Genomic DNA, 24,908 nt, shown 5'->3' with positions numbered 1-24,908 from the left:
GTGCACCAGGCTTCCATTGCATACCGGACAGGTTCTCATCCCTTGAAACGTGGATTTGCAGAGTTGCGGAGATGGAACGTTTTGCAAGCAGCTTGTCCATCATGGTTAATTATATACTCTTGCCATGTTACTCGGTGGCGTTAACTTAAACGTCAATTTGTCGCACCTTCGGGTCCTTGCTCTTTTGCCCTGTTCTGTTCCTGTGGACCGGGCCGATGTAAAGCAAATTTCATTGAGGCAAGAGCCACTACATTTTACAGTAACAATAGTGTGAGTACCATCGGTACGTTTTCCCGCATAGATTATTCAGAAGGATCAAAACTGTCCCTCATACTCAATAGGATTAATCAGTGGCTGAGTGCTCTGATAAGCATAAGCGCGCGTATCAACATATTGCTGTGGCACGTTTCTCGATCACCTCGACATTTGCGTACCTGGACCGCTTGTTCGGTGATGGTTCCGACGTTATTCGGCTTGAATGTCTGGACAACTGGTCCGATATGTAGTGAGTGAATTAGGATTCTCACCAATAGCGCGGTGACATGCTCGTATATCTTCAAAAGCATTAGTCTTAATGATAAGATGTTGTCTCTTGTCAACGGGAGCAAACAAAGTCATTGATAAATGACGTCTATGACTGTCAATCTCTTCCGCTGTTGCAAGGTTCCAATGTCGGAATCTCAAAAAAGTAACATAAAGCATGCTTGAGGGCCAAGGCACAGTGTAATGTTGTGCCTTGCTCATCGCTCACGGACCGTGCTCTGCTCTATAAAAGCTGGGCTGTCTTCCGATAGTTCTTCTCAGTCACTCAACTACCGATTTCTCGACTACCCATCGCTTCTCAAGATTCTCCTTCGACTTGCAACAATGCGCTTCGCAAAGTACACTTCTCTCTTCGCTCTCCCGCTCCTTGCGGTCGCCACGCCCTGGGCTAACCCCACGAAGACTGTCACTGTGACTGCAGTTCCGACGACAACCCAGCCTGCGAGCCAATGCTACACCGGTCATATTCAGTGCTGCAACTCTGTTCAATCCGCTAGTGACCCCGCTGTTACGACGCTCCTCGGCCTCTTGGGCATTGTTCTTTCGGACCTTGACGTCCTTGTTGGTCTTACTTGCACTCCAATCAGCGTCATTGGTGCTGGAGGCAATAGCTGGTATGTAGAATTTTAAAAAAAAAGGCTACCAAATAGTACGTTTGTACTGACGTTGTGCGTTATTTCAGCTCTGCTCAGCCTGTCTGCTGCCAGAACAACAACTTCAGTAAATGATTAATTTTTCCTCTGTCTTTCCTACTACGCAACTTTGTTTTCTAACACCACTCTTTTTCTAGATGGCTTGATCGCGATTGGTTGCACTCCGATCAACCTCGGCCTCTAAACGCTTCAAGAATGAAGCTACTGAACTGTCGATAATCTGCTTGTCGAAGGAGAGATGTTATGTTCACTTATAAAGGGTAACTTTGATACAGGGATTTGTCTGTTATGTGATTGGTTCTGTCGGGGTCCTTTGATGAAATGATAATTAATGTGCAGCATGTCTAACTTTTGTTCCAAGTTGAGACCAAGGTATTTGCTGCAAAAGGATAAGTTTATACGAAGTTTTCGCCCATGTGTTTGATAACCTAACCACTTGCCTGCAAACCAATTATCTTGAATGTATGAATAGGATAGAAGGATTCACACAAAACGACTATGATGTGTACGAACTCACTTGACTCACCTCCCCTTTTTTTCACAGGTTCGAGTTGTACACAGTGTCCCGCGTTAAGTAAAACAGCTATACTGTACATTGTCGAGGACGCCCGATCGAAAATACGTTTTTCACTATGTTCAGTCATAGTCACCACCTACACAAAGTTAGCAAGATCAATCAAAGTGCGAACAGGCAAGACAAGGAGAGAATGGAACTTACCACCACCATCTCCACCTGCACCCCCATCACCCAAATCATCTAAATCATCACCTTCCCCATTATCAAAGTAATTCTCCACATAATCATTATCATCGTACTCCTCGTCGACGTCGTAGTCCGAGCCATTTTCTCCGGCCTCTGATCCTGCTGAGGAGTGTTTGTCTGACGTGGTTTCCTATTTAAAAAACGTTTAGAAAAAGAGCAAAATAAGAAAAAGGATTAAGAAAAAGGACGATTAGTGTGGCGATATTTAGTTTGAAGAGGACGATGATTAAGTAATATACCTGCTCGTCATCACCCTCAGCAGCGATTTCGTCCAACTTGACTTTTTTTCCAGTAGTTTTCTTTTCTGTAAATCATCTCCATTTTCAGTGCTGATCCATCCATATGAATGAACTTTTTTTGAAGAAAGTACGTTTCTTTCTCCTCTTCGGATTAAAATAATCCTCGAATATCTCTTGAGGGAAGAACGGCTGATGGAGGTCTTTCCGCTTCAGCGTTGGCTGAGCAGCGGGAGAAGGACGATATTTGTCTGAATATCGGGGAAGATCTGTAGTACAGGAACATTAGCATCGAAACCTAACGCAAGGTACACCAATAAAAAATAAAATAAACGCAGAAGAAGCAAGAATCAAGGTCAAAAGTAAAACTTACCATCAGACTTCTTCACCTCCACCAGATAGTATTTCGACGACCTCAACCTGTCAACGAACCCATTTTGCAATGCACAGATCTTCTTTTCTTCATCTGTCGATGCAGTCATCTCAGGAAACGGATCCATGGTCTACTTGTCTCCGTCGTGTATCAGATTCTGACAGAATCTGGTATAAAATTGGTGACATGTGCAGACTCACTGGATAGAGCTCGCCCTGCTCGCGCGACATACTCTGGATGTCTGTGAAGGTAAGGCCCATTGGTGGGAGGCTGCTTGCACTGAAACCTCCTCTACCGCCTCGTCCACCACCTCTTCCCCCACGCGACATGTTTGAAGTTGAGAACACAGGAGCAATAGCATCAGCGACTGGGTTAAAGAATGCGTCGATCACTCATCGGGTCCCGTGACCCGGCACTATTCTCACGGTTGCACATGTCAAAATTGAATCGATATATTTTTCGCAGACGGGCGCAGAGAAATCATAATAAACATTATACTAATGCAAGAGACAGACAAGAAACAATTGTCGCGAGAAAACAGAAACAGAAACCGGAAACATTGTCAGACAAAACTATGCATATTATCAGCCTTCCTAAGCTGCAGGAGCAGGAACTGCCGCAGGCGCATTCGAAGCTGCAGTGTAGTCCTGCATGATTTACTGCATTAGCATTTGCGATGCTGACAGCAAGAAACGGCACAAACCTCCATCTCGGCATCGAGATCTTCGACAGTCTTTTGCGGTCGCTGATTTTTTGTCCTTGTTCCCCGCGCGCGTCTCGGACGTCCTCCAGTCCTTGAAAATTAATCGAGCAGAGCGCAAACCCGTCAATTACCATCCATTACGCGACCAACACAGGGACAAACCTCTGAACGCCCTCCATGCGAGCACCACCAGCAGCAGACTTTGCTGCAGGTGCCACACGCGAGGCGAGCGGTGGTGGAGGGACCTTTGACGGATCAAAGATCAATTCAATCTTCATAGGCCTCTCTGATGGCAGAAAGAGCGTCACGGAGATGGGCGATGCGGTTCGATGGTCGGAGGGGAACGTAGAGTGATGTGGCATGCGAAAAGAAGGGAGAGCATTGATCAGTTGAGTCATCATGATGACCGGGCAACGCAGATGGAAAAAGGAACAATCGCGCATCGTTCATCCGTTACCAGATCCGTCAACAGCTTCTTACTGCACAGGAGTGTTAACCAGGCTCCTGCAACTCTAGACACTAATCCGCTCGACGCATTGATGCGGTGACAAGAAAACGGTCGTAACAGGTCATCAGCATCAAGATAAAGACTCAACGCCGACAGATCATAGACCAATTGCTTAACCATCAAACATTCAATGGTGCTGCCTGGAATTACCGGAAGACGCAGTAGAAAATTCACGGCTTCAATCCAAGGAGTAACGGATAGACGTTGGTTCCTCTGGAGAGCAGAATTACTGGCGTCAACCAACCAGCTACTGGATCACGCTGAATCAGCCGACCTGAAGCAAAGTCAAGGCTGAGCGGACGAAGGAGAGTCGTCATTATGCGGATCAACCAACGCTGGCCAGGCGAAGGGATCTCGCAGACGACTCGACATGCTCGTTGGCTTCGTGTGCCAGCCACCGAGCAGTCATATCCTCCACAGTAGGGATTTTGTGCCTGCCTTCTGAAAAGGGTAAATCGAACATGCATCTCAAGGACAGCGCCAACTCGTCCAGGTCAGGTTACGATCGATCATACCGCGACGAACGAAACAATATTGTCTGTCGAAAACCATACGAAGTAGGATGTGAGGGAAAAGACACTAACTGCCGTCGATAAGTCGATTGTTGTATTGCTCGTATGCCTTGGTACCGTCACCCTTGCGGGAAAATAGGACAGTCGCAGTACCGTTCCATTTGCCTTGCGGGTTAAAGTGTAGCTGAACATCTTTAAGAGGACCAACAGTCGTCGTGAAAAGTTCCTGCAAAGGAGTAGATGAGTCAGCACGTCGCCCAGATTTTCTGCGTGAAAACCAACTAACCTTAATTTGTTGCTCGTTGACATCAGCCGGAAGCCCAGAAACCATGATCTTCTCTGCAGTCTGCTGAGGAGTCACGACTTTTCCGGCGACCTGTGTGCCCGCAGCAGCCTTTTTCGCGGCTGTCTTTGCTGCGGTCGTACTTGTGTTTCCAAGGATTTTCGCGCGGGCGCTGCGGTTCGGACGACGGCCGGCACCCCTTCTGCCAGTACGCGACGCCTGGACAATCTTGAGAAGACAAATTGCGAAAGAAAGGTTGATCGTGAGTCAATGACAAAAGCAATCACCACCACCGCCAAGTTGAGCGGCGCGTGTCCAACACGAGAGCAGAGACAATACCAACATCGTCGAGAGCCTTGTCCATGTCTTAATTAAGCAAAGAAAAGTTACTTTGAGTGGAAAGCGGTAGAGGTCTTGAAATGAGACTGGTGCAGCGCGGGTCGTAGATGATGGTCGAGAGGAAGAGCAAAGCGACACCCTTCACCGCCTTTATATCGCGTCAGCGGAGTCTGAACTGTGAACGACTTGCCATATAAGGAGTGTGACATGTCACCCATCAACCAGTTTGGAGGAGAAAAGCATTGAAAGTATCCTGATGTCATTTAGTTATTCATATAGTGACTATTAGTACCGGAAACTTGCAACAGCAAGAAATAAAACCATTCGAGTTCCAGTACACCTAGGTAAACAGCTGAATTCAAAACTACTAGTATTTGGTGCAATGAAGTCACGTGACTATGACAAAGGCATTCCGCTCTGGGGAATCGGTCAATTCCAAATTTCTATTTTCCGTGCATTTTGCTCGCTGCTTACAACGACGACGACGATAATTAGAACGCTGCCAAGTGGTAATGTCAAGCCTGCACTCGCCACGACCAATGTCGTATATGCAACACACACCCTACAATGCCTTCTCGGGTGCACGAGGGATGACGTCGCAGCCCTTTGGGGACACGCCTCCACCCATGTCCGCGCCTGCTCTGGCACCAACGACGCCCCACCAGGCCGGTCCAGCTAGCCTTAGCATGTTCGGAATACCAGGTACGGGTCTACCCCAGCAGCAGGGACAACAGCAGACGTTCCTGCAGCACCAGCAGCAAGAGGAAAGCAAGATCTATGCATTGGTGATCGACCTCATGGATGTTAATAACCGAGAGGCGGCGCTCCTCGAATTAAGCAAGAAAAGAGAACAGTATGATGATCTTGCGCTTGTCCTTTGGCATTCATTTGGTGAGTTTCTGCGTTTGTCGACATGGCCTCTTTTGTTCTTTAGGTTTGCATGTCACTTGATATGAACGATCAACACGCACTGGTTTCCTTTGATTGAACGGAGGGGCGTGTTGATGTTAAGTTGATATTAATCTACATCGAGTTATCGCCCTTTTATCGTTTTCTGAGTTATTGCCGCCCGGATAATATGTACTAACACTGCTTCGTAGGCATCATGTCCGCTTTGTTGCAAGAGATCGTCTCTGTTTATCCGCTTCTTTGTCCACCAAACCTTACTGCGCACGTCTCGAACCGGGTATGCAATGCGCTCGCCCTCCTCCAATGTGTTGCCTCGCACTCGGAGACACGTCAGCTTTTCCTGAGCGCTCACATTCCGCTCTTCCTCTATCCGTTCCTGAACACGACCTCCAAAACGCGACCATTTGAATATCTACGACTTACATCACTCGGGGTCATTGGCGCGCTAGTTAAGCAGAATGACAACGCTGCCGTTATCCACTTCCTACTTTCTACGGAAATTATCCCGCTTTGCCTTCGTATTATGGAAACAGGCAGCGAGCTTTCCAAGACCGTCGCGATTTTCATTGTACAGAAAATCCTTCTCGACGAAACTGGATTAACGTACATCTGCCACACTTATGAACGTTTCTTCGCCGTCGTTACCGTGTTGAGTAACATGGTTTCACAACTTGTTGAGACCCAGGCTGTCCGTTTACTCAAACACGTCGTGCGCTGTTACTTGCGTCTTAGTGATAATCCGAAGTGAGCTCACACGTTCTTCTTATCTCGTTCTGGTGCTGACACGAATGTTTAGGGCTCGCGAGGCGCTGCGAACTTGTCTCCCAGAACCATTACGTGACCAGACGTTCAATGCACTCCTGAAAGGTGACCAGGTCACGAAACGATGCCTTTCTACGCTGCAGAACAATCTATGTGACACAAACTGATGCTGAAGGATTCAGGTTCGATCTGTTGACTTTTTTTTCTTCCTTTCTTGGAATTCATCGCTTTTCAAGACCAGTATTCTTGCAACTTGCACGTCTCCGATTTTTCTTTCTTCCCAATTTTGTATCACCTTACGTTCTGACTTTATTTACAATCAACAAAGTATCTAAACTCTTGTTATTCAACTCGTCGTAGGAGTATAACAATCTGTACAAGCAGTTTCATACACGTAATCACAATCAAACATCCTCATTCGTTCCAAGAACGAGTGAACGGTCCGCTGGCTTAGAATGGCATGTAATTGCTGCCAAGAATCTACCACATATCCGGAATTAGACCGTAGTTTCCAGTATTACCCTGGCCCTGTGGATGATCGCATCTTGACAAATCAGGCTAGTTGAGGATCAATTCAATAACTCAACGAAAGATTTTAATACCATAGCGTACACTGGCTGGTCCGTGTCAAGGACTGGTTATGAAGGAAAGTAAGGGTGGCCAGTGAGGAAATTCGAATCGAAACCAGCTGTAAAGACAGGGCGCTGGTTGTCAGCGCTTGGTGCATGCGGCGCGTTTGACACCTTCGCCGCATTCGACGCTTCTGGATATCCCTCGCCTGGTCGCCATGGTGGAAAGTATCAGTGGAATATCTTGAAAGGATGAGGGCAGCTTACAATAGCTTGCAAGGGAGGTATGCAATCCCCTGTTTCGGTTGCAGCCTGTGCCAAAATTACTGGCAGATCATTTATGTTGGAATGTTGTCCTGACTGACAAGCAACCTCTTTACACCTCCTTCTCTGAAATTGAACAGTCGTCAGACGTGTCCTTCTGCTTCTACACTTTGTCTGCATTCCTCAGTACTGTCTTCCAATACCATATTTGTTGTTCTGCCCAAGTTGTCTTCCATTGACAACAGAGTAGTAAATGAAGAAGACAGAGATATTTGTAGTGCAACTCTTACACTGTTAGAGATCCATAGTGCTGGATTGACTGTGGCAAGTGTATAATTTGTAGCAGTAAAGGTGACTGGTTCTTCTTTGAAGGCTCGTGCAGGGCCAAGTCTTACACGGGAGCATATTTGGGATTGAGACTGAAAAACATTGTCAATTGACGACTCAGATCTGATTACGTCATTAGCTCTACAAGTCCTGCATCACGTGGATCAGCCGGAAATAATCTTCTTTAATCTCCAAGATCACTGTCGTGCACCTCATTTCAACCACAATGTCCGCACTGTACAGAGACCGTCAAGAATGGGCGGACATTACACCTATCAGCCAACATGAACCAGACGAGAATCCTATTGCACCTATATTCTACTCGGAAACCTGCGAGTATTCAGCCCAGAAATGCGTAGCTTCACACACAAGCTAACCTGCAAAATGCGTAGACAAAGATGCCACAGACTATTTCCGCGGAGTCGTCAGAGCACAGGAGATGAGCGAACGTGTGCTTACCCTAACGGAGAGTATCATCCGTATGAATCCGGCACACTACTCAGCATGGTGAGCGAGCACACGAGTGCATACGACGAATCTAATCTACTTCTATGGTTTCTTGTATCTGCCAGGCAGTATCGATACGGGACACTTATCGCAATCAATGCACCCCTTGATGATGAGCTTGAGCTCATGGATGAACTTGCGGAAAAATATCTTAAGAATTATCAAGTCTGGCATCATCGACGTTTGCTCCTTCAGCGTGGCGCGCTGACTAAAACTCCGGCTGCTGAGCTCGCTTTCATTGCACGAGGACTCTCACATGATGCGAAGAACTACCATACATGGTCTTATCGTCAATGGGTTTTGGCTTATTTTAACCAAGACAAATTGTGGGGAGGCGAATTACGCTACATCGAGAATATGCTGGAGGATGACGTGCGGAATAACTCTGCTTGGCATCACCGATTCTTCGTCGTCTTTTCCAGCGGTGTTAGAAAAGGAGAAGAAGATAGAGAAGAGGTAGTGCGTCGAGAGCTGACATTCACGAAGGATAAGATTGCACTAGCACCGAATAATGCTTCGGCGTGGAACTATCTACGTGGTGTCCTGGAGCATTCCGGAACACCATTTTCATTGTTGACTGGATTTGTTCTTCCTTATACCGTTTCTGTGCAATCGTCAGATGGAAGAGAAGATGAAAAGATCCTCGATCTGGAGAATCCTAGACCGTCACCTGGGGCTGATTTGCCCTGTCCTGCTGCAATCGAGTTTCTCGCCGACATCTACGAAGCCTCTGGGGGCGAAGAAATATCAAAGGCGATTGAGGTGAATTATACTCTGTGTTTGAGCCAAGATATCCAGCTGAAGTACCGTCTAGCTCTGGAAATCACTAGCGAATGACCATGACACTATTCGGAAGAAGTACGGCTTCTTTTCTCGAAGATATAACTAAGCTGATAAATGCTTCATCAGATACTGGGAACATCGTATCCTCGAAGTGCCGGTATCTAGCTACAGTTGACCCTATTACTGTACCAGTCAATAAATTTAGGAGCTATCAACTATAGTGCGAATGTTGTAAGTCGACATGCTTGACATGGCTTTCTCGGTTCGCCGCAATGATACTCATTGCCCTCTGGCATTGGCAATAATTGTTTGGCTCGTCAAGTTATCATCTTCATCTTACTGCTATTACCGTTTGGTCATGGACGTGATGATTCATGTGTTACTAAAGGGGCCTTGAACACGCACATGGCCCTCCAATCAATGAGTCGCTAAATCATCCGCAGCCGTTGATGCATGATTATCGGGCCAAGCAAGGATCGATTGTGAGATGGTCCTTCCGCGATTACATCATGAAAAAGAAGTGAACACGAAGACACCGGCTCGGGATTGGCAGCGGGTGCGGGCAGTACTTAATGACGCCTTTTATTAAGTTGAGCTTGCGTCATGGATAAGGTACGTTATCGGCTATCGATGTCAATCTTCACTTTGATTTTAGTATGAACGTATAGATTAACTGACACGTCATCTTGGGGACGCATGAGTCATCATTTACGGTAAGTTCGATGGGATGGGATATTAACGACTACAAAAATATCACCACAGGGCCATTTCAAAGAACAAGATTCCGTTTAGGCGCTCATCTTTGGAGCCGAATTTCAACGTTCTCAGACACTCGATACATCTACCTCTGTCCGTATTGAGACGCTGTGGAGCCTGACGGAGTCCCTGCAGGCCAGTAAATTGAACCAGCTCTGGATAAAACAAGCTAATTGTTAAGGGTTTCCATAGCTGAACTGGCCTATAATGCGACGTACTCTGATTCCATCGTGTTAGACGAAGGCATCAATCCGGAAGAGTCCGGTGCAGAAACCATGGTCCCAGACAGCTGCTGATAAGTACCAATCAGTGGCTGATAGACCGAGGGAAACACCGGGTAGTTTGTTGGTGGCTGCAACGCCTTGACAATATAATAAATCAGAACACGAATTTGAAGAATGGGATGTAGCATCTTACAACATCGGTCGGCGTCGAAGGTATCTCAATTGCAACGTCGCTTCTGAACTGCGTTGAGTGAACATTGGTGAGACAGCGTTGTCCTTGCAGGTGGTCAGGATGCAGCAGATTCAGCCAAAGAGAAAAGACCAGCCTTGTGCGACTCGCTCCTTCATCTTCCTCAACTTGGCTTCGGTAGGCACAGGTCCACTGCATCTAAAATTCTTGTTCAGGCAGTTCTTGCAGATTGTTTGACCTGGCACTTGTTCACACTGCAGATCCACAATCAGTTGAATGCTATAAACCATATGTTGGAGCGTGCCTTTATTCTGCGTCGACGACATTCGACGCATGATTGCTTGCGCATTTGGAGGTCTGGCTATTGTTATTGGATGTGAGTACTGTTGAAAGGCAGTGGAAGATCTGGGTAGTTGGGATGTAGTTCCTATGTCTGTTTTTATAGCAGTAATTACTTTCCCGTCTATTTTGAAGGATTAGAACATGAGGTTGGGGAAACCGCTAATCCTGCGGAGGCCGGGATCATAAAACTGATTACAAACAGGGGCAGCAGGCGAGCGGAGACTCTTTTCATGTAATTTCAGTCTATTAACGCGATTATACCCTTTGACCCATTGAGGAGAATGTGCTGTTTGGTCATTCATTGGCAAATTGCAACAGCTTGTCATGGTCAAAGACCAAACATTATATACAGAAGACATTGGTTTTGTCAGCAAGATCAAAATGCACAACTCATTCACGAGGTGGCATTGCCTGGTGCTGAGCTGCCCAAGATACTGAGGAAATGAGACCTGTTCCGATGTCCGGGACAGGGAGGATTGTGCGGCAACCCAAAGGCAGTCCAGGGTGGTTATGTTAGTATCAATCAAGATATCACAAGCCCACAAGCACACCCTGAAATGGGGACAGTCCTTTAAGTTGTACCAAGTTTAGAGGACCAGGGAAAGGCGAAACATTACTGAGTTGCAGCTTTATTAACTGTCGCGGATGGATCACGAATTCACTTTACAGATAGATTGTAGAATCTAGATAGGAGTGGAGTTCCGATCGGCTTTTGCCCGAAGGATTGGATCTGCAGCACTGTCTTTATTAAGGACATTCAAAAAATTTCAAGTAAGCCTAAGGTCAGCTGAAAACAAGAGGAAGACATAATGACTGGGTGCCAATATCCTGTCTCGCAACCACTCTGCCACGTGTCTATCGGATGTCAAAGGCAATCTAAATCAAATTCCGGCCTTTTCGTTGTCACTCTGATTCGTACTTGTTCGATAACGGCGCTTCGTTCATGGAAATTCTCCATCTCATTAAATTCAAGGCCCCAGGGATTACCTGTAAAGGTACGACGATACAAATGAGCATGAATCATGTTACTCTCCGCGCTCACACAACCTCCGCCGTTATCGTTGAACATTTGCCAATTAGGCGCTCCCACAATGAGCTATCATTCAATACTTGTCCTTTTCAGTACATGTATTCCCTTGTCTTCATAACTGCTCTGCTACAGAAAAAAGATACACTGAACAAAATATCAGCGAAACAGTTTTTATCATACCGTCTTCGCCTGCTACTGCTCACGACACTGGCATGCAAATGCCTATGCTTACACAACTCTATAACGGACTGCTCGTGCGTTTATCTACTATGTTGTCCTGTGAATGTCAAAATTAGAGAGTATGGTATGGAATTGAAATGGTCCACGACAGACGGTACTGTAATAGAGTGCCCTCGCAGAGCCGTCAAACACGAAACATGAACGTGCGTGTGCCGATTCCGAGTCCCGACTTATTACATGGCATGTCGAATGCATATATGGAGCCAAGCGATGGGGCCGCCCCGTTTTGCGATAATTGTATTCACTCGCACCACGCAATATCGATACCAGACGTTTAACGCGATAAGCGCTCTGCTCAATAGACGGTCGGAGCACATATTGGTCTTGTCACGAAGCACAACAAGATACTTGGGTTTGGTATCATTGGCACCCATTGCGCACGCGTGGTGGACTTTCCGGGATGGCCGCCACCGAACTTATCGTTTCTTCCCGCCGAACCTCGCTAATTGCGAAGAAGCGCCGTCTCAGTCTTTCGGGGTGCAGACATGTCCGATTTCATTCCAGGCGAGTTGAGCTTGGGGAATGAAAGCAACTCTGGGAGCAATCGGTTTATCATGCCGGACAGCTATACAAAGGACCACCGACACTTTATACCGGCTTTGGGGGCAGCAATGTGGATGACCTTGGCCAGATATGCTGTGCCGCGTTGACTTGGAAGGGAAAGTCCACACTTTGCCAAAGGACTCGTCAGCATTGGTCTATCAACGCTCTCTGAGGCGTTGCAGGTCTTCATCATATTTGAGGGCCTTCTGTTATCCGCCTTGTAACAGGGCTTGCTGTAGACGTACATCATTATGAGAGATTGGCGTTCGTGATACATCAAGACAGCAGAGGTTACTGATATGATTTACTAAAGACAAGTTCTTCAGCTGAAGTACCGCCTGGCCGTCGAATTCACTTGCAATGTAATACACTGACAGTCAGAAGAAGCGTCCCTCCCATCTCTTCCTTATTGGCTGCCAGGAGCATGACATGTTGGAAGCCGAATATCGAGCCGAATTTTATAACATTTATGTTCTCAAGACAACGCGAAAGTATTGGGATGTTTAAATTTATCTAACATCAGACTGGCTTTTATGCGATGTTGTCAACAACTAAATTATTAGATAACTTATTGAGTGCCTCTCAACATGAGGGCGTTTAGCTCAGTTGGTAGAGCGTGCGCTTCGCATGCGCAAGGTCACGTGTTCGAATCGCGTATCGTCCATTCTCTTTTTTCATCTTCGTGTGCCTAATCTGGTTGTTGAAGTACAAAGTTGGACGTGTTGTTGTTGATGCTTGTCTTATAATTAAAAGGTGGTGGCTTTTGCTCGGCAGATTAAAACAAGCATTTCGAGGTCATAAACATGTGTTGGATCATCCTTCTGTCTCTGTTCAAAGTAGACCTAACATATCATATAAACTAGCAATTGAAATGCAAAGGGAGAAATACAGAAATGGTTCACTAAGACTAATACCTAATATTATTGTTGAGTTACGCTGTCCTTCTTTCGCTCATCAACTCTAGATCTTTATCACAACCAGTTGCCACTTCTGTAGAAGTACTCGAAAGCGAACTGTCGGTTGACAGGGATTGTTTTGGCTCGACGGAGTCGGACGTGCATTCAACATCAGTTTTCACCATTACCTTCATTAGCCCCACGTTTTTCGACTGCAATCATCAGAGTTGAATGCTCTGGAAGTGAGAGCAAGGAAGCAGTTGGTTTACTTACACTATTTCGTTTGTGGCGAGGAATTTTTAGTCCAGAGCGTGCTGTGCTTGTGTGTGGTACTGAGTCGGTCAGTGATATGGTCCTAGGTCGGCCCGATACCGTATTTACATTACGGCAAATCTTCTCGGTCACGAGTGTAGAGCAGAAATATACTAGACTTCAATTCAGGAAAAAATGAATCAGAAATCTTACAGATGATGACGTACGTTGCGATGTTATGCAATAAATGGACAAGTAGATGGGTTTGTCTGATAGTATTGAGAACTAGGGTAAGTCTTGATCAGTTAAGATCCTGATATTTTGCCGGGCTGAGAAACTAACCGTCACCATGCATGCTAAGTTGACACAGGAGGCGATAAGACAATCTCCTGCGTGGTACGCAGCCAATTTCTTGAGTGAGGTATTAGTACGGACACCGGAAACTAATGCCCTTTAATAGATTACAAAGGTTAGGGTGTGGTTTTCCTATGAATTCTACGAAAGAGAAACGCACCGTTGACCTATGATATTTTCTTGGTGCATTTTCCAGAAAAATCTCAAAAGGCACGAACATACGAAGACATCGGAGATGCAAGTCGAGAATAGCAGTAAATAGACAATGTACTGTTGACTGGATTAGTATTGCACTGTCCCCGAACGTTTGGAGTGCCGGATACACTCACCGGTCGCTCTACCAAGTATGCAAACTGGCTATGGATAAATCTGAAATGTTTTTGTAGGTTTGACAACACGTAGCAAGAAATGTGCACTCCACGTACAAGATTATGCTAAGCGCTGGTGCATGCTTGAGTCAGACGACTTGAAGGAATTACAGCTTATGAGAAATGAACTGACCTAAACCGCTACCTTCAGACAGGATTACATGAAGGTGAAGATGAGTACCGGTGAAGATATTACACGTCGGATAAAACCCACCTAGGCTTAATAAACAAAGGAAGACCTAAATGCAAAACACGATTTTAGAACGAGGTAGTAAGATACGTGATATTCCTTACTGCGACAATAATCATTCCGTATCGCGTTCTTTCGTACTTCACGTTCGATCCTATTTTGTTGCTAACTAGTGGTGTGTGCAAAATGATCAGCCCAACTGTATTCAGACGAAACGCATTGTCAGGGAACGTACAGTTATAAAGCCTGAAAACGGAATAACTGTAGGAAAACCATTATACATATTAATTTTACGGAAGTGTACATTGGTGATTTACCTTCTTGAAATTCCGTTTCCGAATGTCTTAATATTACTTCGTCAGTGTTCCTCCTTTTTAGTGAAAAGCTTCGGCACACACTGTGAGCATAATTTGTAGCTGAAGTAGAAAGGTTAGGCAAGAATGTGTATAAAACTCGATAGATATACATACTGCAAGGCTCCTATACAGATTTGATGCAGAATAAGCAAATGAGACGCGCTCAAAGGAAGGCCTTGCTCACCAATGACAAGATGACAACTCGTCGGGCCGCATTATCTCGAATGACGTATATTGAACCATCATTGCGAAGGATGATACCATGTGAAGGGTGCTCATAACCCTGCGTATAGAGTAAGATCTATGTGACGATTAACCTAATGATACATAAAGCGCACCATCCTGAATAGACCTTGAACCAAAGAAAAAAAAATCAAGACACAAGTTACCCCGAGATCTCAACAGTACTGACGAATGCAATTTTTACTCTGCTTTTTGAGTCTGTATCTGCATAAAAAAAGCATCGAAAAGCTCTCGCAGAGTTTATCCCGAAGAGGCTATTAGAAAGCCAACTTATTAGTACGCCAGGCAGCGAACATAGTCGTTCAGTATCTCACAGAGCATTGACGAGACATCCAATGTGAAGAAATGTGATGCTAGGCACAAGTGAGATAGTCGTAGTGTAGCTTGATTCTGTTAATAAGGGAGGCATTGATGCGATGGTGAGCTTGGAATTGCTGAAGGACCTCGACGGAAGTGCTGCGTTTTAACGCGAGTCAATGTCAATGTCATGCCTCTTCGAGGCCCTTCCTCGTCTGGCGTGCTGTCTGCATTGCGATATTTGTTCGAGGCGGGTCTGATTCCATGAAATGGAGAAGTAGCCATTTGTTGAAGAAGGACTAATTGACGGTCCCTGTAATCGCCGAATCAAAATGGAAGTCGATGAATTTGGTCTGTTGCCGAGTTTGGCAAGTCACTTGTGGAATATCATTTCCAGGAAAGTAATTTCACCAAGGCGGGGTATGTGTGAATACCCAGCAAAGGCAGCGGCTGGAATTGTCCGTGCCACGCTGAGAGCTAATGAGACCCGATCGAAGTTTGAGTCCTCGCGGACATGGTAATTAGCTGATTCTGTCAAGGCGAAGCTATAGGGATGAGTAAAGCCTGGAGATTATCAGGCGGCCGACAATTAGGAGTATTCACTTTTATAGCCCATGCTTGTCGTCGGATTACTTTTCATGCAAGCTGGCAACTGACCTTACTGACAATTCAGTGAAGTTTGTACTGCACCTCCATTGTTTCACGGCTGCTTAGTCGTTCCTACTATGGTGTGTACAAATACTTTGAAGACGGCAACTCTTTTGATGCTGGACAATCGAAAGTAGTGTGGAAACAGTGCATAGCGATACAGATTTGTTTACGACTTGCCCGTGGATGCATGAATGTCATAATGAGGAAAAAGGATGAGAGAAGGCTGAGCACGGATTGGACGGAAGGAAGACGGCCGAAGACAGGAAAAGTAACCGATTCTCACGATCATGATGAGGTAGCCGTGGCAAGGGACGTTCGTCATAACTCTCTCAATTCATTCCACCATCTTCTTTGCTCTTCTAGAGCTTTGACGCGTCGTCGACGATGCTTTCAAAACGTGTAGTGGCTGCAGCGCGTGGCCGCGGGCTCTTCAAGACCCAGGCAGCTCAGGCAGCTGTCCTGTCAAGCACATGGTACGTCGGAATTAGCCAATTCGCACTGAAGATACATCGAGCTGACATTGTGTTTAAATGTCCTATTTTTCTAGGCGGACTACGGGGTCTTATGTTCTGCGTTCGCAGTTCCACTCAACGCATCTCCTACAAGGTTCGCGTAGAAGTAACATTTCTTGTAGACGCGTAGTCCATAACGAATTACAGACGAGGTCGTCAAGGTGCCTGTAATGGCCGAGTCCATCTCGGAAGGCACTTTAAAAACATGGAAGAAAAAAGTCGGCGAGTCCGTGGAAGCGGATGAAGAAGTTGCCAGCATTGAAACTGACAAGGTGAGTTATTTATGCCATCGGTACGAACATTTTATTCGCGCTGCAACATGAGAGAAATTACGATTATGTTGCGATGCGCGAGAATTTTGAGCTACAATATTCTGACTTGCCTGTCGTTGGTTTCTTAGATTGACGTCTCCGTAAATGCGCCAAAAGCTGGCAAGATTACAGAACTTCTCGTGCAGGAAGAAGACAATGTTTCTGTCGGACAAGACCTTTTCAAATACGAACCTGGTGCGGCGGGTGAACGTAAGTATATCATTCGCAAGGAATCGGAATGGCTACATTAAATTTTACTAGCATCCGAGAAACCCGCAGAAGAGCCAAAGCCTCGAGAAGAACCTAAAGAGCAGCCTCCGAAAGAGGAACCTAAGGAGCAGCCACCCAAGAAGGAAGCTCCGCCACCTCCTGCACCGAAAGAAAGCGAGAAGCAGCCTTCAAAACCAGCTCCACCTCCGCCCAAGCCTCAAGAGCCTAAGAGCAAAGATGAAGGGAAGGCTGTTGCCGCAGCTTCTGCAAGAGCTCCTGGTTCCCGCAACGAAACACGCGTGAAAATGTCCCGCATGCGACTACGTATCGCGGAGCGTTTGAAGGAGTCACAGAATGCTGCTGCATCCTTGACTACTTTCAACGAGATTGATATGTCGGCTTTGATGGCGATGCGTTCGCGCTTCAAGGATTCAATATTGAAGGAGCATGAGGTGAAGCTGGGTTTCATGAGTGCCTTTGCAAAGGCTTCTTGCCTTGCGCTAAAGGAGATACCCACGGCAAATGCATCGATCGAGGGTGACGAGATTGTATACCGTGACTACGTCGATCTGAGCGTGGCTGTTGCGACTCCCAAGGGTCTTGTCACTCCTGTTGTCCGCAATGCAGAACAGATGGGTTTCATTGATGTCGAAAAGGAGATCGCCGCTCTTGGCAAGAAAGCACGTGACGGAAAACTTACCATTGAGGACATGGCTGGCGGAACATTCACCATGTATGTTGTACCCAGCTTATTCTCTGTCTACTCTTGTTTTAACCGAAGTATCAACTAGTTCTAATGGTGGTGTGTTCGGCTCACTCTACGGCACACCCATCATCAACCTGCCTCAAGCAGCCGTTCTTGGTTCGTTACTTGTCGAATTTTCCGAGTGCGTAAGACTCACTGATCGTCTGGTTTAGGTATGCACGCAATCAAAGAGAAACCCGTTGTCGTCAATGGCGAAATCGTCATTCGACCGATCATGGTTGTTGCCCTTACCTATGACCATCGTCTGCTCGATGGTCGCGAAGCCGTTACCTTCCTTGGTCAGTTTCTATATTAGTTCAAAGTGAATATTCGGGTAGCTGATTCTGTCTTTGCTTTTTCGTCTTGCAGTCAAGATCCGCGACTACATTGAGGACCCACTCAAGATGTTGCTGCCCTAAATGAAGATAATTAGAGCAAATTCGTCTTGTACTCCTTTGCTTTGCATCCTGCAATTTGCTTGCTTATACATTTTAATACACTTAATAAAACATAAATTTTTAAACTCTATTTGACAGGTTTTGCTTCAAGGCTGTCAGAATTACTCAAGGATTGGCATGAAGTCCTCAAGGCCGGGGTCAAAAAGTCAAAGTGCTAGTTACGCAATCTTTTACTAATCAATTCTTCAAGTCCATAGAAAATACACCAGACTTTCGAAGACCTCGAATAAATACAGACTGTCACAAAAAATTTCACCAAATACCCGATAGCGCAATCACACACTCCTGAGCTTTGTAACTGTTCTAAAGATCTCCGATATTTCGGTCTTCTCTTTCTCCCTCTCGTCGCCAGAACTCCTCCTTCGTCTTAATTCCTCCACGTCAAGTCCAACAGCCTCACGCCACGCCTCGAGCGCAGGCCACTCCACACCTATAGCCCGACAGATCTGTCCAAGATAAGAAAGGTCCTCAGCGAGTTGTGCAGCGCCTTTGGTGCTCAGTCTTGAGATTGACGGCAGGATCTTTGTTGTGAGGTGGTCGAGTAACGAAAGTGCGAGGGAAGATAACCAGGCAGAGGATACTGCCTCAGGTGTTAATAAGAGTGTAGGTGGACTCTGTGAGTGTGATGGAACTTGGATGGAAAGAGAGGAAGTTGAAGATGAGAAGTGACGTGGTTTGGGACGAGTGTTGGAATCTGGTTGGTCGGTTTCTTGTCCTTGTGTGGATGTCGTAGCAGTTTCGGAAGACATAGATCGCAGACTCGAGGAATCGACGAAGGGGAGTGTCTCGATGGAGAATGCTAGCGCGTCGTCATCTGCATAGACTTCGAAGAGTCTCGGTAGACTCAGAAGGCCTTCCGCGACTCGTTGAATGGTAGCTGTGGGGGATAGAGAGAATGTTGGGATAACCACTTCGCTTATGGCGCCTGTACCGGTACCACCTGCTCCGCCGCTTCCTACTGCTCGACGATCCTTTGGGTCAGCAGAAATCCAGACTGCGGATGAAGCGTAGGTTGAGAGATGCTTGAGAAGAGGAGTGAGTATTGTTTCTTGTAATCGCATTTGACAGGCTTTTGCGAATTCGGACACAGCTTTCCGTGCACCGAGAAGCAACGTCGCGCGTGATGAGCTAGTCTGTGCCTTTTGGGCCGCGAAAGTCGCAGAGCTTGGAGTAAATGCGCCATGTGGACCTTGTTGAGGCTGTTCTGGGTCTACTGCATCAAGTAGATTTTGCAATTCTATGCTATTGAGTACAGAGGACTGGAGTAGGGTGAGAGCTGTCCGAGTCGTTCCGGAGACATAGAGCCCGAAGGGATCATTCCTCCCCATACGAAGTGCGTTGGATGTTTGCTGCACGTTTGCACGGAGCTTTGCTTCGAAAACAGTCAGACGTTCTAGCACGCTTCGTGCTGCCTCCAGTAAGTGCAAGGTAAGCTGAAAGACTGCCAAATCCGAAGCAGAATAGTCCAATTCGGCAAATTCCTCTCCGGAATCAATGGTATTTGGGTCCGCCGAAGGTGTTCCACCTGATTCTAGAATATCACGGCGTGCGGATTGCAAAAAGGCTTCAAAAAGGTCATCAAGCGCTTGAATGAGCCCAACGACTCCGTATCCGTGCGTAAACACCATGCAGCGTGCGAGTGCCTCATCTGCGAAGGATAGGACGTCAATTGCTCGTTCTCGTAACAGTCGAGCGCCTGTTGAGACAGCAGAGGTTGGAGCAGGTAAGTCCTTGAGTTGTGCGCGTAAAAGTCGCTTTTCAAGCATAGCGTAATCGCATTGATAGTCGAGGAATGGCTCGAAAAGCGTTTCTTCCCAAGTATGGTCAAGTGAAGCTGAACCAGAAGCTATTCCATGACTCGTCGAAGGGCCGGATATGGATGAGCGATTGAGTCGTTTTGAAAAGGATTGGCGCGTCGAGCGCCGACGGGTGTGTGTACGTGGATTCGACGGAACGTTTTCACGATCGTCAAGGCTGGCTGGGACGACAGCGGGTGAAAGCGAAGAGTATCCGACTTTCTCCATAATTTTGTCTGTTGAGACTGCGAATTCCTCTGTCGCTTTGAACGAAGCCATAAGTTCCGGTAAGACGAGATCTCCGTGGAAGTTAACGAGTGCATTGAGTCTCTGAGACGTCGAGGGGTGTAAGGAAGAAAGGATGCTGGTTATGAATGTTGATAGGGATGGCTGAGGATCAGGGAATATCAGCATGGCGGAGAGACGCTCCACCTGCAACACCGAAATGATTTCCTGATAAAACTCAGGAAGAAATGCGGAGAGCTTCTTTCCTTCCGTCTTTTCGGAAGCCTCGTCACAATCTCGAAGGTCGGTCTCCTGCCACAAAGCAACAATTCCCTTCCGTTTGCTCCCGTTCCAATAGCTTCTGAACTCCGCCTCTCGTTCGATGTGACAGAAGATATCGAAGTACCTCTTGCACGCATCGACGTCATTACTGTTGATTCCAGCAACGAGAGCTGAGCTTAACGCCGCCTCGAGTTGATTTTGAAGGTTGATCATGAGCGTTTTGCGAGTCTCGTATTCGGGTGTATTTTGGAAAACACTGAGCGATTTGGATGCCTCAGAAAGTCGAGATGCCGCTTTAGAGTACGCCTGCTCGGAGAGGTACGTCACGACTTCGGATTCGAGGCTCGACCAAGCTTCTGCCTCCCGTAAAACCACTAACGACGCGTCCATGTTACGCTTGACTGTGTCAAGGAAGTGTAACTGCTCAAGGACAGGTCCGATTTCAGAGGTATTCAAGAATGATGCCGAGTGACGTTCGACTGCTTGTAATGCATTTTGTAGTGATAGTGCGCTCTCTTGCATGAGCTGCAAGTCGTACGTGAGTCGAGGCACGGTCCTTGAAACGTCGTCGATTGTCTTCTCCAGTTGAGCCGACGTGTCCTCGCACGCGACTTCGAGTACAGCAGAAAGCTGCGAAACACGTCGTTCTAACTCTGAGAGTTCGCGTACACTGTCCGCATCGTCTCCCTCCTCGTCCAACACATCGTTGATCCATGACGCGACATCCGAGTAGTCTTCGAGTGAACGGAGATCAACATCATTGTTTGCGCTCAGGACAGCAGATGACATCCTATAGAAGTTTTTTATTATTTTATGGAAGAATTATCGTCGTACACCTAGTCGATGTCATGAAAGTCCTATGCACGGCCAACTTCTTTGTGGATTTGATTTTCACGCTTCCTATTCTCCCTTACTTTCAACCTGCATTTTGGTATCTATGTACTTTAACTTGCACAATACAGTTGAATGGCAACTCACCTGTGATAAGGCAAAGAGGTGTTTCTATGTTATGTTGATATACAAGATGTCTGACGAGTGAATTGAAGGAGTAAGGATGATGTACACAAAAGTATTGGGAAGGAAGTCTTTCACGGTCACGGGATCTCTCGTTCTTCCATATTCCCTCTAACATCGGAAGTTCCGGAACCTTTATCTGCTTTCAGAAGAAATCCTACTCGTAGCTTCATCGTTCCTAGATGGGACGTCGATGTGTATTTCGGGGCGATCCTGGCCCTAGGAAGAATGGGGTGCCCAACTTCGCCGCTTGTGACGGAGCTTCGCTCATCGATTTTCCTGTGCTGCTGTGCACTGGCGCTTATAGTCTTATACTAATATACTGTCTCTATCAACACGTGCCCATAGATATAAAAGACTCCCTGTTGTATGTCCATTCAGAAGTGTCCACCCCGGTCAACCATGCAGAACGGTGAGTTTTTTAAGTTAGGATAGTGATCGTCATCCGACTGACATCTTCTCGATCCTACTTGAAAATAAGTACGATTTGCTGAGGCTCCTCGCCTGCCTACTATGTGGAGCCCTTATGGTTTGTAGGATTGATTACATGTGTGCTTATCTGTTATTTAACTTAAATGTGTTTCAAGAGTCGAAGAAGATCTCCAATGAATTTTCCGGTAAGAAATGTATGCTCGTCTTCCAGCACATCTGACAGAATTTCAAGTTCTACATTACTATGACTTCTACTGGTGGGTTGTCAACTCTTTGCACAATAATGCGTTCTGAAATTTAGAGATACAGGGCTACACTTGAATTGAAGACACAGGTAAATCGATTTAAGAAATCGGTAATGTACTAGTTTCTAAAATGCATCAAGCTCGCGCGTTGTCGGTCCATGTTTCGTCCACTGGGCTCATGTGCACCCGTATTGGCTTCGGTGTCATCGACGCACGCGCATCTTGCACAAGCGCGCAAACTATTTGGACTGAACGCGTTGGCTCTGTTTCCGAAGGAAAAGCCTCTGAAAGAAAGATTTCGCAGTAGGACTTCCAATCTTATCGTACTTTATTCTAGATCCACTGACGATTTTACATCTAATCTAGACTTTAATCACAATTCACCGCAGGTTTATCTCGAAGCTCTACCAATGGAGTTACATTTGCTTTCCGACGGTCTCAATGACCTTAACAGCGCCTTCCGGTCATATTCTAAGTTTTTCAGCGATGACAAACTTGTCACTAGTCTCGTTTTTCTTGCAAAAGATCTTGAGGTGAGCGGGCCGGTAGTGCTGTAGACTTCTCTTCTCATCACGAATCGTAGGATGAGGCCGAATGTGCTAAAAAGTACATTGGTTAGTCTACATGTAGCTGTGACATGCTAGAACAGTGCTTTGACTGTCGTGTAGCTACTTGGAAGACGTCAAAGTCAGCGCCGTTGCGAAACCTCCAAATTCGCTTCCATTTAGTTCTCCAACACTACACAATCCGCATTCGTACAATTGAAAGGCTACTAGCAAAATTTCTGCGGGAAGGTGAGGAAAGTCTATTGATTATAGTTTTCGAGATGCCAAACGGTTTCCCATTCCAAAGGTCTAGATATAAATAGTTACATCCCAACGCGAGCATGAGAGTCGCTTCTTGACAATGACGACTATCGCTACCTTTTTCTCTGGGGTGACAGCAACGATGCTACAAATGACGTATCAGACAAACGATCGCCCCATTGACACGGCAACTAATCTTCTCTATCTGGCATCTTTGGTTTTTAGCATTACATCTGCTGTGAGCAGCCTTGGAACAATTGCATGGCACAAATCAGTTGTGTAAGTTCGGTCCAACGAGCACTCGTTCACTCGATCTAACGCTAAATTATCTACTCTAGGAGAAATCCGGAGTCTATACTTCCGGAATGGGCAAGTGCTTGGTTAGAGAAATGGCCAAGGACCTCGCTCATGCTTGCAGGAGTTTGTTATGCCGGTGCAACGTGCTTCTTCGTGTTTTCAGCTAGTCAGGTAACATGTCTACATTCTTTCTACTTCCGCCATATCTAAACTTCTTCGACTTGCCTAATGCTTCAGACGCGCGCGACGCAAATTTCCGTCATAGTACTTATAGCATTCAGCGTTATGACTGTGCTATGCTCCACCCTCTGGCTTATCGTTGAGGAAGCAAAAGTCTTTCCAATTCTTGACGACAAGGGAATTCCGATAACAGACCGCTCGTTCAGTGCTGTTATTATGTCCTCACTAATGCGGACCATGCGGTTTGTCTTCTGTGGAGCGAGAGACGACCGGATCAATGAGGATCCTTATGACATTGAAGCAAACGATAGACCAGAATTCCGACCTGGACACCCTATAATTGAAGGACCTCTTAAGCCTCAAGAAGTTCAGCTAGGGATGGATCCTATCCCAGCACCCGTTTCCAGTGGTCCCATCCCTTCTGGTAAGATATAAAACACCCTGAAAAAATGAATCAGCTCATCTGTTATTATCTGAAAGGCATCTATGCTTCAACTGCTCCTGGTAACTCTCCTGCACTGCATGGAGCTACACCAAACTACTACGACCCACAAACTTATTCATACCGAGCAAATTTCCCCGGTGCGCAGGAATTTCTTGGGGCTAGGTAAGGTTCTCCCTGTCTTTGTCATATTCCCAAGAAGAATCAACTTCCACAATTATTTTCTTTAAAAGCGGTAATCATCCTCGTAAGTATAATTAATAATATAAATAGATATATAGTACTTATTCGACAATTCTGTCTTGTGGTACTTGTAGCTGTAACACCCTCTCCTTCATATCTTCCGAATCTCCCAGGCATGCAAGAGTTTCTTGATGGCAGGAGGTATGGCTTCTCATAGATGTGTTTGATTTTAAAAATTAACTTCTAAAACTAGTCAGAGGCAACGCCTTCCGCAAAGATACGGACATTAAACATAGCCAGGTATGTTGTGTTCTGCTGAGGGCACGGATAGGATTTTTTATTATACTTGGACCTGCATGTTTGCTTTTCTTTTACAGTCGTTTTCATAAATATAGTTGCACATGAAAATCACATGATTTTTGTCACAACAAGTACCAAAACACAAAAAAACTCATATCTCAGCCAAAACTCAACGAAAATGTGTGGAATAAGTTGCTAAATTCATTATTTTAGAATACCTTTCATATACTAACAAGAATGAAGAAAATTGAGTAAAAATTGAGTGAGATACAGTACAAAATATGGATTTTCTTTGTATCTCTCATTTTAATTTTTTCCTTACCTCAAAACCAGACATTTAAGCCTGGAGAACTGTTTATTACAGTTGGATATACTAATACTTAATTTATATACTAGCTTTTCTGTAAATTAACCATTCATTCTACTTTATTGAGAGAGGGGTAAAATGTGTAAAACTAACTATTTTTCCCTAGTCCTCCCTATACTCAATAAATCCTATTAATG

The 24,908-nt window shown here is 45.8% G+C and overlaps 13 protein-coding genes and 1 non-coding gene across 14 annotated transcripts; 7 read left to right on the top strand and 7 right to left on the bottom strand.

The window, feature by feature from the left end:
• Window positions 1–867: 867 nt before the first annotated feature.
• On the top strand, window positions 868–1,380 carry FOMMEDRAFT_96980 (fungal hydrophobin; the record flags this gene model as incomplete). Its single annotated transcript, XM_007271389.1, has 3 exons — window positions 868–1,157; window positions 1,226–1,263; window positions 1,334–1,380. The coding sequence occupies 3 exons, from the start codon at window positions 868–870 to the stop codon at window positions 1,378–1,380; spliced, it is 375 nt and encodes a 124-aa protein (XP_007271451.1).
• Window positions 1,381–1,725: 345 nt separating this feature from the next.
• FOMMEDRAFT_114466 (uncharacterized protein) lies at window positions 1,726–2,890 on the bottom strand. The gene is made up of 6 exons (XM_007271467.1): window positions 2,769–2,890; window positions 2,569–2,698; window positions 2,330–2,464; window positions 2,199–2,263; window positions 1,915–2,089; window positions 1,726–1,849 (listed from the first exon to the last, which is right to left on the bottom strand). Exons 1-6 carry the CDS (start codon window positions 2,826–2,828, stop codon window positions 1,833–1,835), a joined length of 582 nt encoding a protein of 193 aa, XP_007271529.1. The 5' UTR covers window positions 2,829–2,890; the 3' UTR covers window positions 1,726–1,832.
• Window positions 2,891–3,161: 271 nt separating this feature from the next.
• On the bottom strand, window positions 3,162–3,633 carry FOMMEDRAFT_162026 (uncharacterized protein; the record flags this gene model as incomplete). Its single annotated transcript, XM_007271466.1, has 3 exons — window positions 3,162–3,215; window positions 3,272–3,362; window positions 3,434–3,633. The coding sequence occupies 3 exons, from the start codon at window positions 3,631–3,633 to the stop codon at window positions 3,162–3,164; spliced, it is 345 nt and encodes a 114-aa protein (XP_007271528.1).
• A 35-nt stretch (window positions 3,634–3,668) lies between these two features.
• Window positions 3,669–4,151, bottom strand: FOMMEDRAFT_162025 (uncharacterized protein; the record flags this gene model as incomplete). Its single annotated transcript, XM_007271465.1, has 2 exons — window positions 3,669–4,029; window positions 4,081–4,151. 2 exons carry the CDS (start codon window positions 4,149–4,151, stop codon window positions 3,669–3,671), a joined length of 432 nt encoding a protein of 143 aa, XP_007271527.1.
• A 207-nt stretch (window positions 4,152–4,358) lies between these two features.
• Window positions 4,359–4,938, bottom strand: FOMMEDRAFT_162024 (uncharacterized protein; the record flags this gene model as incomplete). The annotated part of the gene is made up of 3 exons (XM_007271464.1): window positions 4,359–4,517; window positions 4,578–4,802; window positions 4,897–4,938. 3 exons carry the CDS (start codon window positions 4,936–4,938, stop codon window positions 4,359–4,361), a joined length of 426 nt encoding a protein of 141 aa, XP_007271526.1.
• Window positions 4,939–5,599: 661 nt separating this feature from the next.
• On the top strand, window positions 5,600–6,751 carry FOMMEDRAFT_97041 (Rcd1-like protein; the record flags this gene model as incomplete). Its single annotated transcript, XM_007271393.1, has 3 exons — window positions 5,600–5,804; window positions 6,014–6,566; window positions 6,619–6,751. 3 exons carry the CDS (start codon window positions 5,600–5,602, stop codon window positions 6,749–6,751), a joined length of 891 nt encoding a protein of 296 aa, XP_007271455.1.
• Window positions 6,752–7,970: 1,219 nt separating this feature from the next.
• FOMMEDRAFT_143336 (farnesyltransferase) lies at window positions 7,971–9,236 on the top strand (the record flags this gene model as incomplete). Its single annotated transcript, XM_007271463.1, has 5 exons — window positions 7,971–8,076; window positions 8,137–8,251; window positions 8,317–9,013; window positions 9,066–9,109; window positions 9,161–9,236. The coding sequence occupies 5 exons, from the start codon at window positions 7,971–7,973 to the stop codon at window positions 9,207–9,209; spliced, it is 1,011 nt and encodes a 336-aa protein (XP_007271525.1). The 3' UTR covers window positions 9,210–9,236.
• A 2,790-nt stretch (window positions 9,237–12,026) lies between these two features.
• Window positions 12,027–12,531, top strand: FOMMEDRAFT_162020 (uncharacterized protein; the record flags this gene model as incomplete). Its single annotated transcript, XM_007271462.1, has 2 exons — window positions 12,027–12,293; window positions 12,346–12,531. 2 exons carry the CDS (start codon window positions 12,027–12,029, stop codon window positions 12,529–12,531), a joined length of 453 nt encoding a protein of 150 aa, XP_007271524.1.
• Window positions 12,532–12,950: 419 nt separating this feature from the next.
• Window positions 12,951–13,023, top strand: FOMMEDRAFT_t74. The gene has a single exon. It is a non-coding gene; the product is annotated as a tRNA-Ala (tRNA).
• A 195-nt stretch (window positions 13,024–13,218) lies between these two features.
• FOMMEDRAFT_143335 (uncharacterized protein) lies at window positions 13,219–15,368 on the bottom strand. The gene is made up of 18 exons (XM_007271461.1): window positions 15,333–15,368; window positions 15,188–15,272; window positions 15,114–15,127; window positions 14,960–15,058; window positions 14,890–14,899; window positions 14,818–14,835; window positions 14,737–14,762; window positions 14,655–14,680; window positions 14,524–14,588; window positions 14,444–14,468; window positions 14,363–14,374; window positions 14,287–14,302; window positions 14,191–14,230; window positions 14,022–14,131; window positions 13,850–13,958; window positions 13,735–13,792; window positions 13,529–13,680; window positions 13,219–13,467 (listed from the first exon to the last, which is right to left on the bottom strand). Exons 4-18 carry the CDS (start codon window positions 15,052–15,054, stop codon window positions 13,291–13,293), a joined length of 939 nt encoding a protein of 312 aa, XP_007271523.1. The 5' UTR covers window positions 15,055–15,058; window positions 15,114–15,127; window positions 15,188–15,272; window positions 15,333–15,368; the 3' UTR covers window positions 13,219–13,290.
• Window positions 15,369–15,411: 43 nt separating this feature from the next.
• Window positions 15,412–16,131, bottom strand: FOMMEDRAFT_171191 (uncharacterized protein; the record flags this gene model as incomplete). The annotated part of the gene is made up of 3 exons (XM_007271460.1): window positions 15,919–16,131; window positions 15,693–15,846; window positions 15,412–15,628 (listed from the first exon to the last, which is right to left on the bottom strand). The coding sequence occupies exons 1-3, from the start codon at window positions 15,953–15,955 to the stop codon at window positions 15,412–15,414; spliced, it is 408 nt and encodes a 135-aa protein (XP_007271522.1). The 5' UTR covers window positions 15,956–16,131.
• A 79-nt stretch (window positions 16,132–16,210) lies between these two features.
• On the top strand, window positions 16,211–18,268 carry FOMMEDRAFT_129588 (dihydrolipoyllysine-residue succinyltransferase 1). Its single transcript, XM_007271459.1, has 8 exons — window positions 16,211–16,439; window positions 16,514–16,572; window positions 16,626–16,750; window positions 16,879–16,999; window positions 17,051–17,732; window positions 17,791–17,861; window positions 17,918–18,043; window positions 18,114–18,268. The coding sequence occupies exons 1-8, from the start codon at window positions 16,351–16,353 to the stop codon at window positions 18,161–18,163; spliced, it is 1,323 nt and encodes a 440-aa protein (XP_007271521.1). The 5' UTR covers window positions 16,211–16,350; the 3' UTR covers window positions 18,164–18,268.
• Window positions 18,269–18,477: 209 nt separating this feature from the next.
• On the bottom strand, window positions 18,478–21,294 carry FOMMEDRAFT_114459 (uncharacterized protein; the record flags this gene model as incomplete). The annotated part of the gene is made up of 2 exons (XM_007271458.1): window positions 18,478–18,833; window positions 18,873–21,294. 2 exons carry the CDS (start codon window positions 21,292–21,294, stop codon window positions 18,478–18,480), a joined length of 2,778 nt encoding a protein of 925 aa, XP_007271520.1.
• Window positions 21,295–21,921: 627 nt separating this feature from the next.
• On the top strand, window positions 21,922–24,321 carry FOMMEDRAFT_162016 (uncharacterized protein; the record flags this gene model as incomplete). Its single annotated transcript, XM_007271457.1, has 15 exons — window positions 21,922–21,931; window positions 22,001–22,048; window positions 22,107–22,136; window positions 22,184–22,208; window positions 22,261–22,285; window positions 22,337–22,499; window positions 22,563–22,729; window positions 22,780–22,810; window positions 22,865–22,990; window positions 23,065–23,281; window positions 23,341–23,470; window positions 23,537–23,903; window positions 23,960–24,086; window positions 24,155–24,168; window positions 24,239–24,321. The coding sequence occupies 15 exons, from the start codon at window positions 21,922–21,924 to the stop codon at window positions 24,319–24,321; spliced, it is 1,563 nt and encodes a 520-aa protein (XP_007271519.1).
• Between the last annotated feature and the right edge of the window lie 587 nt (window positions 24,322–24,908).

The sequence above is a fragment of the Fomitiporia mediterranea genome (genome assembly GCF_000271605.1).
Source record: "Fomitiporia mediterranea MF3/22 unplaced genomic scaffold FOMMEscaffold_17, whole genome shotgun sequence".
NCBI lineage: Eukaryota > Fungi > Basidiomycota > Agaricomycetes > Hymenochaetales > Hymenochaetaceae > Fomitiporia > Fomitiporia mediterranea.
Note: the sequence above shows the minus strand (reverse complement) of the source record. Positions and strands in the feature narration are given on the sequence as shown.